Source organism: Morus notabilis, unplaced genomic scaffold (genome assembly GCF_000414095.1).
Source record: "Morus notabilis unplaced genomic scaffold, ASM41409v2 Scaffold298, whole genome shotgun sequence".
Classification (NCBI taxonomy): Eukaryota; Viridiplantae; Streptophyta; class Magnoliopsida; order Rosales; family Moraceae; genus Morus; species Morus notabilis.
In genome coordinates this window covers 133186-144246 of record NW_010359398.1, presented here as the reverse complement: position 1 = coordinate 144246, position 11061 = coordinate 133186, and the positions used below count along the sequence as shown (strand labels likewise).

Below are 11061 nucleotides of genomic sequence, written 5' to 3'. Positions count from 1 at the left end.
AAACAAACTATTAGCTATAATTTCTTTAAAAATACTCTGAACACTAAGAGGTTGTTTGATTGGAGAATTCATATCCCGATTCGAATCATGATTCATGATTTGCTACAGTGTTTTTTCTCATAAAAAATACACGTAAATTAAAAATAATTCTAATCTCATGATTTTAATCCATAAACCAAACGTCTCCTAATAGCTTTGGGCTACCAAACATCCCATGCAAAAAACTTTCCCGCCACCCCAGAACCGAAGCCTAACCAAAGTATATTTTATGGAGCAAAGTCAAGTTCAGCACACCAAGTACATTATCTCAACGCTCCTTTTCTCTACGTTGCTCTTCCAAAACCAATTTAGGTTTCCAAAAGTCCATAAAACAACATGATGCTTTATGTCAATCCAGGCAGCAACTGGATGAAAATAACTCACTGATCGTATAACAAACTCTTCAAAGTGGGTCTTTTGGAGGTTTTTTTTTTACCTATGTTGACTTTGAAAGAAGACAAAATTACAACTTATCATTCTTCATTGACCAAGGACCTAAAGGCAAGCTTCATTAGGAAAGGTCTGACCCGGAAGGCACCAAACCATATTGATGTGTAGCTTCTTGAGTTGAACCAGCCCATCCAAGATCAGGGGATGACTCAAACGTAATAAGGTCAATAAATACATCTACAAACAAGCACAGGCCATTTTTATTCTTTCGCCAATGACTTCCTCCTACATAGAACGTATGCATGACCAGATAATTGGCAAAAAAGAACTTTTACTCTTTCTCCCTGGCCAAAAGAATGGTCTTCTTGAGGGATTCCTGGCCTATTTTCTGAGACCCTCTAAATTGTTAGTTATTAACCCTTCCAAAGAAGTGTTCAATTTGCAAGCATCCTCGGGACGGTTGACTGTTTGTCGTGGGTCCATTCTTGCGCCTCTTTACCCCTACTGAAGTCTCCTTATGATCCTGCAAAGTCAGAATGCATGTTTTTCATTTGGATCTCGGACAAAGAAGTTTGATCTGACACTAACGCATAGAGTAAAAAAAAGGCCGAAGCAACGTGCTAATGTTTTGATAGCACAACATATCTTACAATGTTAACAGTGTTCTGCGCAACAGCAAGAACCTCAAATTATAAGACATATCAGGTCAAAATCCAAATTAGCATATGACAGTTTAGCAAATTATTTGGAATTTGGACAACATTAATGTGTTCAATATAAACAAAATATATCAACCCACCAGTGAGGATTGGTTCAGAGATCTCAGAACTTTGATCCTACCACCTCTTCCATCAGCTCCAATGGCAATCAAATCGCCAGAAATACTTGTGTTTACACCTTCTCTTGTCTCCTTGTTTTGACCCCGCTTACACCATTTACCCAAATACCTGTTTGTTCCATCAGGCGCAAGCAATCCACCAGAAAAACATATGCCTCCTGCAGTTGTGAGAACAATTTAGCAACCAATTTTCTTCAGGCAAATTTTACTAATATTTCTATGATGCATTGTTCAAATCAAACTGAAAAAAGCATGAGCAAATACCTGGGTTGGAAGGAGGCAATGGGGTAGAAGATTCTTTTCTAATGTTAAGCGTGGGTTCAACTTGTGCAACATCATCAAGAAGCAAAGTCACATCGTCATCAATATCAACAGCAAAGGTCTTGGGGGTACTGTCAACACTAGTTCTTGAACTCAAAGGCACATCAGGGTTACTTTCTTGACGCACAGAGGTTTCTTTCTCCATATCAGAAGTTGCATTTGATATTTTCGGAGCAGGCTTCAAGACAATGACATCCTCTGTGATTTTACATTTTGATGCAGGATTGGGATGTTCACAAACGGACATAAAAGATTTTGAGACATCCACATTTATTAAAGAGCAAGCATTCTCCTCTTTATTATAAGATATGGTACCTGGACCACCTCGAGTATAATCCATATCAACATAATCTGCTGGTTTGCAGTTTTGTACTTTTCTAGGACACAATAGATCATCTTGCAAGCTTCCTGACTGCTCCAAGTTAAGCCTGGGCACAGAACTTTGTTTATTTTGGTCTTCTGATACATAATTGTTGAATAAAGAATCAGATTTACAGTTCACACCGTCGTTAACAAGCCCATCCAAATGAGTTTTCTTGGAAGCTTTCAGTTCCCTCAGGACTTTATTATCTTTAAGTTCAACAGCTATCTCCAATTCTTTTACCCTTTCCTGATGATGGCCACAAGATAATAATTGAGGAAAAAGTCATCAATGAGAACCACTAACATCCTCAAACTACACTTACCTTCAATCTGTTTATCTTTTCTTTGGCCTTCTCTAAATTTTTAGTAGATCGAGACTCTCCTCGTCCAAGAAGATTGCACTTAGCCATCAATTCTTTGTAGCTCCTATGAGATGAGTACACAGCGAAGTCAAATAAATCAAAACATAAGAAAGAAAGAATAATAAAGCTTAACCAATTTCATTAAGAGTAAAATGAAGGAGTGATTAACTGATAATTTGCTCAAAAATTAGACTAAGATCAAACACATTAACCGGCGTCAATCATCTTTCTCCTTCCCAAATCTATTATGGTACATACTAAAGGAAATTCAGGTAGACTACCTATTCCGCATAACCAAGGACCTTCGTAAAATGTCAACCGTATCTTGACTATTACCCCCACTACCAAAGGAGGCAAGCTTTAGAACCTCATCTTCATCCAGATCTAAATCAGATACCCTGGATAACAAAAGCCATATATATGTCTTAGCAACAAATAGTAACACAAGCAAACAAATATGTAACGAATTATTAATCTATTTATTTATTTTCCTGCAGTGACCTTTCAGCTGTGTTTAACTGGAAAACAGTAATATGAGTAGGTCTGAGGCAAGTTCATATTCAAATCTTATCAGGAAAAAGTAAAAAACTAAGGTAAATGACATCATCCTCATTGCAAATGCACTTACAATTTTAATGCCGCAAGCTCTTTCGCCAAAGCCATACTTCTTTCTTGCAACCTTAAGCACTCCAAAGTCGATTTATCGAGCTCCTATGACACAATTTACAAAAACTTTATTAGAATTTCTCATGTAGAAGTTTGCAGAATAAAGCCTAATTGTTAAGAGAAAACAGTGCAGTCAAAAGTTCACCTCAGTTTTCACGCGAAGCAGCTGTTGCATGAATGCTTTTTCTTTCAAGGCTTCATTCTTCAATGCTGTTTCTTTTTTCTCCTGCTCCTTACAAAGGCAAAGCTGAAACAAAAGGCCACAAATTAACCAAATGACAAAAAGCAGTCACGATGAAAATAAATAACCAACAAAGAGATTATAACCCTTCATTTACTACTTGCTGAGAATCTAAATGACAAAATGTTAGAATGGCACATTATGCATGCGATAGGATTTTTTTTTTTTTATCCTCATGGTATGCTCCAATACGAACTGGTATAAAAAACAATGAGGAAAAAATATCTAACGCCGATTTCACTTTGAAACATGTAATTTTTTTCTCTTTTTTTCTTTTTCTTTATAGACGTGAACCATCTAAGCCTATAGACGTGAACTATCTAAGCTAAATGGCCTCATTAGGCACATTCGAGTAATATTTCTAGTGTTCACTTTAAGAGCTTGTTTGGTAGGACCTTAGGAGAAAAAAGGGGAAGGGGAGAGATGAGTGAATGGATTAGTGGAGAGATTTTGGTACTCATGGTTGTTTTGTAGGAGAGAAAAGAGGAGGGAATGGTTGGGTGAGGAATTTCAAATCCTTCAATGAGCCCAATTTTAATCTCTCCAAATATAGCAAGATTAGAGGAGTGAATCCATAACAAATACAATAAGAGAAAGGTTCTCTCCGTCCTCTCTACTTTCCCCACCTAGATCATATGCCTTCTTTTTCTTCTTATTTTCTTTACCTCTAACCAAACATACTCTAAGTTGAATTATTGCATTGCAAGAATTATTCGGGATGCGAGAATTTCTCTATTTTACATCATCTTTCCTGGACCAAAAATGAATCTTTAACTCTTTATCAAAGTATTGGATACCGTGGCTTGAACAAGACCTACAATTATCTGAGTAAGAATTTGAAACATCAGCAATTACAAATAAGGGGATCTTCTAAAGCAAACATTGAAGACTTCCTATTTTTTATAAATTTTCCAATACCTCATTGTTGAGCTCCAAACCTCCAACCTTATGTATTGTGGTTAAAACCTTTCATTCTATCGATATCACGAAAAGGCCTTGCACTTTACGGCATATGTTCTTAATCTGGGGTCCATTTCATAATTAAACACTTTTAAACTCCCTTTTTTTCACCTACTGTCATCTATTTCCCAACGATCTACAAAGACTAACAAGAACATGATAAACTCCATAAACTTTAATTCCAATCTGATAAAAAATACTAATTGCCACTAATTTTCAATTACAGATTCGAAATCACAACCCAAAATAAATAAAATAAAATAAACAGAGCAATCAAAATCTTTATGCTAATTCATTTGTTTCTACAAATACCTCGTTGTTGAGCTCCTTGAGATCCTTCCCCCGCCGCTCCAGCACCGAGTCAAGCCCTAGAACCTTCGCTTCCAATCTCCTGACCTCTCTCCGCAACGCCTCGGAATCTTCTTCCCCGCGGTCGGCGGCGATCGGCCTCTGAGTGAGACACGGATCAGCCGAGTCGCCGATCGACTGGAAGTAGAGCCGAGCGGCGTCCTTCGCCTTGCATCCCTGTTTGCAGACAGGGCAACTGCACTTCTTCGTGCTCGAGCAGTACTCGAACCACTGCTGCAGACTTAAGGTTTTGCCGACGCCAAGCGTGCAAAAAGGGTACAGTTTCAGACAGATTGTTCGCACAAATACATGTCTAGAGAGAGAGAAGGGAACACTTACCAGAGCTCGTGGAAGACATGGCCGCAGATGGAGATGGCTTGGAGATCTTCAACGACGGGCTTCAGGTCTTCGTAGCAGATTGAGCAAATGGTTTTCCCAAACGTGTTGTTGGCCATTGATCATCTCGTTCTCTCTCTCTCTCTTTGTGGTTTGGTTATCTTTTTGCTCTTTCCCTCTTTTTGGGTCTTTGCGAGGAAGAAAATGGAGCGAAATTTCAAAGAGAGCGCTCAAAACACATGTTGGGCGGGATTCGGGAATTCGTTTTCCTGTCCCTTATAATATCTTTTCAATAAAATCATATCACCTCAATTATTTTTTAATATCTTTTCAATATGATTTTGTATATATCAAGGGCGTTTTAAACTATTTTTAAAAGGTGGGGGCATTTTAAAATAGAATGCATAATTTTAAGAAGCATTTATAAAATTAATCCTTTCAATAATATTATATTAAGGGTGACAATTCGTATCACGTGTCGTGTTTTGATCGTTTATTTTTAAATTTACAGTCAACCTGAACACGACACGACCACTTTACAGATTGACACGACACGACACGAAAATGACCTGTGACACGAAATTGACCCGTGAACTCGAAATTGACACGAAAATTGTATATTTTTACTTAGTTTTTTACATATTAGAAATAACTTAAAATTCATAACACACTAAAATACGCTGTTTACGGGAAAATATCTGGGCAGCTTGGGGGGCTTCAAACTTGATCTTCAAGGCCTCCTTTTGATTCAAAATCAAAACCCTAATTCTATACAAACCCTAGAAATACAATAATTCTAATTCCGAATGAATTTATAATGAATGAATATAACCGATCCATGGAACCATATAATTAACGACTAATTTCATCATCCATACATTCATCAACATGAATTAAATATAAACATCCATAAATGCAAGTGCCTACTCATCACATACATACATAATTAAATATCACATATTTTTTATTATCAAATAATCGAAACATAAATTAATATCGTCTATAAACAGCTCGGATACCAATTGTTGGTAACCGAATCGAATTCGGATGCGGAAGCGTGGCGGGAGGCGGATCGTGTATAACAAAGATTTTCATAAAACCTTTGAGATACTCTATAGATTATATTAATTTATGCACGAATAAATTAATCTCATTAATTCATATATTAAGAAGTCAATTAAGAATAAATACCTAGCACCGATTAGGTCGATAACTTGAATTCTTTGACCTTGAACAATCCTTGCTCCAAGCTTTGTGTTTAGAAAACCAAAGTCTTCCATGTCAATTCCTTGATTCCACGTAGACGTGTATGTGGGCACACGTGAGACAAAATAGGTTTCAATAACACTCGAATTTCCACAAACACCAACGCATGCACGATGTGGAATTTTTTTGGAGAAAAAATTTTCCTCTCTTTTCCCTATGAGAAATTTCGGCCACACTCAATAATTAGGGCAGAAAATTATTTTTAAAAATTGTATCCACAATTTTCTATCATTCTCATATTTAAAGAGTAGAAGTCAAACTTCAAAAAGGAATCAAATCTCTATCTCCTATTTGAATTTGGAACAAAAAATCTCATACATCTTATCCCTTAAGTAGCCGGCCATGTAGGGTTTCTATCCCTTGTGTGTGGCGCCAATACTTGATAGGGAAGGAAGAGAAAATCATCATTTATCCTGTTCCAATTTTAATTTAAATTCAAATTCGAATTTAAGTCAAACTTAAATTAATTTAAATTCTAAATTAAACAACTTATCAAATAAGTTTAAAAGGATAAATTTAAATTATGTTCACAATTCAAATTCAAATTTAAATAATCACATTATTTAAATGATAATTAATTCTCAATTAATTATTTTCGAGTGTTTAATTTTAGAATTCTGTAATTCTAAAATTTCTATTTTGCCCTCTGTGTCTGGTAGAATTACAAGGACGACGCGGGGACTAATGGACCTATAATCCCGAGCCCCAATAAAATTAATAATTAATTAAACACTTTAATTAATTAATTAATTCTATTAATTCTAATAATTACTCCACTATAAACTTGGAATTGCACTCTCAAAATTATAGACATTAATTACTTCTAAACTGTGAAGTGTCCATTTGATATAATCATTGCATATAGATCAATCCTCCATAAATAATTCATAATTAGAGTCAAGTAGAATCAGTTAACCTATCTAATTATATCTTCATTCTTGAGTACCATTGATTCTCTAATGGATAGTGATTCATAAAACACATTCATGAACCAGAGTGCTCTTACTAATCCAAGTACCGAATCAACACTCAGGAGAATTATTTATCTACTTTTTTCTCAAGAAGGAATAGATTCAATCTCGTATAATAACATTCCCGGTTACCTACTTCATCATGTCTCCAAAATACAAGAAATAGGATTCAGGGTCTCAGAATCCGTACCGAGTAAATCAAAAGACACAAATCCATAAATAGGAGTTTGTTGAGAACTTAGGATTAAGATCATTCTATATATGATCATCGGTAGACTCAATTAGAATTTCTATACTTAACGGAAATTATTAGAAATTCATATTGTGTATGTGTTCTTGTTCCACATAATCTTATTATGCGTAATACACTCATTCAATATCACACCATATTAACAGTGCGGATAACACCGTTCCATTCTAAATGGGAATGACATGTATTAGTAATGTTCTAATTAAAGATTCTGAACTTTAATTAGATTTATTACGAACATCACTTTTTGATTATTATCCTTAAACATTATCCTTCCATATACAACACTTATATACCATGTTTAAGATTACATAAATAATCACGGAATTTTTATTTGATATTCATAAAATACTCATAAATATATGCACATAAAATGATGAATAAACTCTTTTATTAAATAAATAATAAATATCTTATTACATCTCATGCTTCTAGGACACTATTCCCAACACTTAATACATAGAACTAAAAAAAATGACTGGGTTGAATTTAATGTGATAGGAATTGATACTATCCTTCGTCAATTTGAGATTTTATATGGTTTATAATTTATATGTAAACTGATTGTAATGACCACCACGTCAAAGACACAGCTGACCTTGGGAGTCAGAGTATTATGACTCATAGTGTTATATGTCCAGTTATAATATTATGATCAGTCAATCATAACAGTATGAGTCATTATCTATGAGTCAAATTATAACAGTATGAGTCATTGTCAATGAGTCAAAGTATAATAGTATGAGTCAAATAGCCGGTCATAGTCCGGTCATATTATTATGACCGACCATAAGGTAGTCATAGTGATATGACTGTCCAGTCATAATATTATGATTAAAATGACCCATAGTGTTATGACTGGCACACTATGACTACCTTATGACCGATGACGACTAGAAGTAATTGCATGTTGATTAACAGTTATTGTTTTTAAAATTATTTAGGAATAACTGCTGGATTGAATGTCTTCATCATGTATAATGGACATTGGGACCGTGCTTCGAGATACATCGGTTGTGAAATTAAAGGGATATTAGTCCCCACCAACACAACTTATATTGGTCTTATAGATTTGGTGATGAGAAACGTGCTTGGGATTCAGCCATAAGGAAAAAATTTATCCTTAAGTTATGTTGTTGAAGATGAGAAAGCACCTGTGAAGATATCGCCTGACTATGATGTCACATTCTACCTGCAATTAAAAAAGAGGGATGTTTACTCACTCAATAAATTTCCACTATGTATTGATATAGTGGATGAGTCAGTAGCCGAAGCGTTGCCACCTGCGATAGGAGAAAATAACCACATTCTGGTGAAACCAACATCCGTTTCATGTTATAGTGATAAAGCTGAGCAAAATATTGGTGTCGGCAATATTGACACGAATTTTGAAAAGGTATATGGATTGGACGATGAAGATGAATTCCCCATTCCTCCAGTACCATTCTCGGGGAATATGATAGAATCGATTGTGACCGCCAACATCGTGAAGAACCTGATTCTTTTGATCTAGAAGGTAGTGACATAAATAAGGGAATAAGTAACAGAGGAAGTGGTGGAGCCCAATCTGTTGTCGATGGATCTAAAGTCCACACGGCTCGTGTAATGGGAATGATGGTTCCTGAAATTAATCACATCACACCGGCCATATATTAATATAGTTGAATGAAATGAAATACCTTAAAGATCACTATAATGGACTTACCCGGGACCAACCCTTTTAAGCAAGCTCTTTTTAAGCCACTCCCTGAATACCACCAATGTTTAGGAAAAGCCGAAATCATGACCTTCAACAGCCCAGCCATCCTCCTCGTAACATCACCCTTATTAGGGCTCAATTCGATTAGGCGTTGAGTTGGCTTACGGGTCCTTTTTGGATGACTCGGCTCATTCCTTTCTATTTATACACAGTCATATAAGCCAAAATAAACCAATAATGACTTAAAAGTCATAGCACTATGACTATGGTTATGGGCGGTCATAGTGACATGACTTGTCGGTCATATTAGTATGACCACCTACAAGGAAGTCATGACCACCCATAAAGAAGTCATACTGTGTCATTCATAGCACACAATGAATGCTTTATGGGTAGGCGGTCATAGTATTATGACTCAATAGTCATAATAGTGTGACCACCCATAAGGCAATCATATTGTGCCAGTCAAGGCACGCGATGACTACCTTATGGGCGGTCATAGTTTTATGACTAGAGAGTCATAACATTATAACCGCCCATAACAATATGACTGCACATAAGGCAGTGAAAAACACTCAATGAGACCCAACATGCAAACCAACATAAGAGATTACCAGCTTACCTTTATTCTCCTTTGCTTCTTCTTCTTTCTCCTTTTTCTCCTTTTTCTCATCTTCCTTCTCCTTCTGCTCATCTTTCTTATCCTCCTTCTCGTTTGCTTCTTCTTTTTTCTCCTTTACTTCTTCTTTCTCCATTTTCTTCCCCTCTTCCTTTGCTTTTTTGTTTTTCTCCTTTACTTCTTCTTCTTTCTCCCTTTTCTCCCCCCTTTTTCTCCTTTGCCTATTACAAAACACACTAATTAGTATATTAATAAGATAACATACTAGGCCAACATTCATCACAAATTACAAACATTCATTATCTTCTCATCCTTCACAATAGGTGTGGATGCTTGACACACCCACATCGGCGATAACATCATCTTTGGGAAAGCAACTATAGGACTCACCTTCAATCGTGGGGTTCGCTTCCACCATATCAATGATATGGTACAACATGTCAAGGGCTTTATTAAGAAGAACTTCGTATCTTTGTTGGCCTTGTTCCAACATAGTTAACATGTCTTTACTGACTTCACCTCAGCATACATTTTTTCTTCAAAATCATTCGAAGAAGAACTAGCCTTTCTCCTAAAGGGTTCGGCATGTGTCTCTGTCTTAGGGATTGGCTCAGTGATAAAAATGCACTTAATTTGTTCATAATTGCTAAATAAATTAAGTTTTAATTAAATATTTTTGTGGAATTAATATTTTGTGAAAGTATTTGATTTTAATTTAATTTAATTTGTTTTGTACGGAAATAAGACATTTGGGCCAAAACTTAAAAGAGGAAAGATAGAGAAAGCCCATCAGCAGTCGTCTGCCAGCCGAGCTGAGCCGCGCGAGCCTCACAAGCGCCGCCACGTGTCACTGTCTGGTGCGTCGCAGATCCGTGGGCTCCACTTGTTCCCCTGCACACATGCGCATAGCGCGCACGATTCTCTCCCCGGGCGAGTCTCCTTCACGCGCGCGTCAGGCGGTTTATCATTTCTCTCCGCGTGGGCCCCGACAGTGCAGAACCTCCCACTCACAGCGCGCCGCGTGTCCCTGTGGGACCCAAATGTCAGCCACTTCTTCCTCTCCGCAAATCAGCGCACGCCACGTGTCAGAATTGAAACCAGCTATCGGCAATTTTCTCCTATCAGCTCCTCTTCGGGCGACACGTGTCCCACCCGTTTGGGATTCTTCAGCCAGTTGATGCGTTTTGTTCCGTTGATATACCACGGCTTCAGCTTTCATTCTCTATTAAATCTATTAAACCGTGTAAATTCCAATTAATTTGGAATCAGTTTTTTTTTATGTTATTCATTTCCTGATGGCTTTTTGACATCCTCAAAAACTATATAAATAGGGTCATTGTCAAGGTAATTAGGTCGTTGATTATATACTTTTTCTCTAATTTTCTTGTTCTT

At 36.5% G+C, this 11061-nt stretch overlaps 1 protein-coding gene across 1 annotated transcript; it reads right to left on the bottom strand.

The window, feature by feature from the left end:
• Positions 1-455: 455 nt before the first annotated feature.
• Positions 456-5098, bottom strand: LOC21396108. The gene is made up of 10 exons (XM_024163106.1): positions 4868-5098; positions 4493-4769; positions 3125-3226; positions 2942-3024; positions 2595-2711; positions 2275-2377; positions 1904-2198; positions 1532-1786; positions 1229-1425; positions 456-952 (listed from the first exon to the last, which is right to left on the bottom strand). The coding sequence occupies exons 1-10, from the start codon at positions 4981-4983 to the stop codon at positions 836-838; spliced, it is 1662 nt and encodes a 553-aa protein (XP_024018874.1). The 5' UTR covers positions 4984-5098; the 3' UTR covers positions 456-835.
• Between the last annotated feature and the right edge of the window lie 5963 nt (positions 5099-11061).

What these genes read in the sequence shown, in the direction of transcription:
- LOC21396108 (XM_024163106.1), bottom strand. Translation starts at nt 4,983, where the DNA reads ATGGCCAACAACACGTTTGGGAAAACCATTTGCTCAATCTGCTACGAA. An exon ending in ATTGCCTCCTTCCAACCCAG is followed by an intron (nt 1,426 to 1,531) that starts GTATTTGCTCAT and finishes TCACAACTGCAG; the next exon opens with GAGGCATATGTTTTTCTGGT. An exon ending in CTCTGAACCAATCCTCACTG is followed by an intron (nt 953 to 1,228) that starts GTGGGTTGATAT and finishes CTGACTTTGCAG; the next exon opens with GATCATAAGGAGACTTCAGT.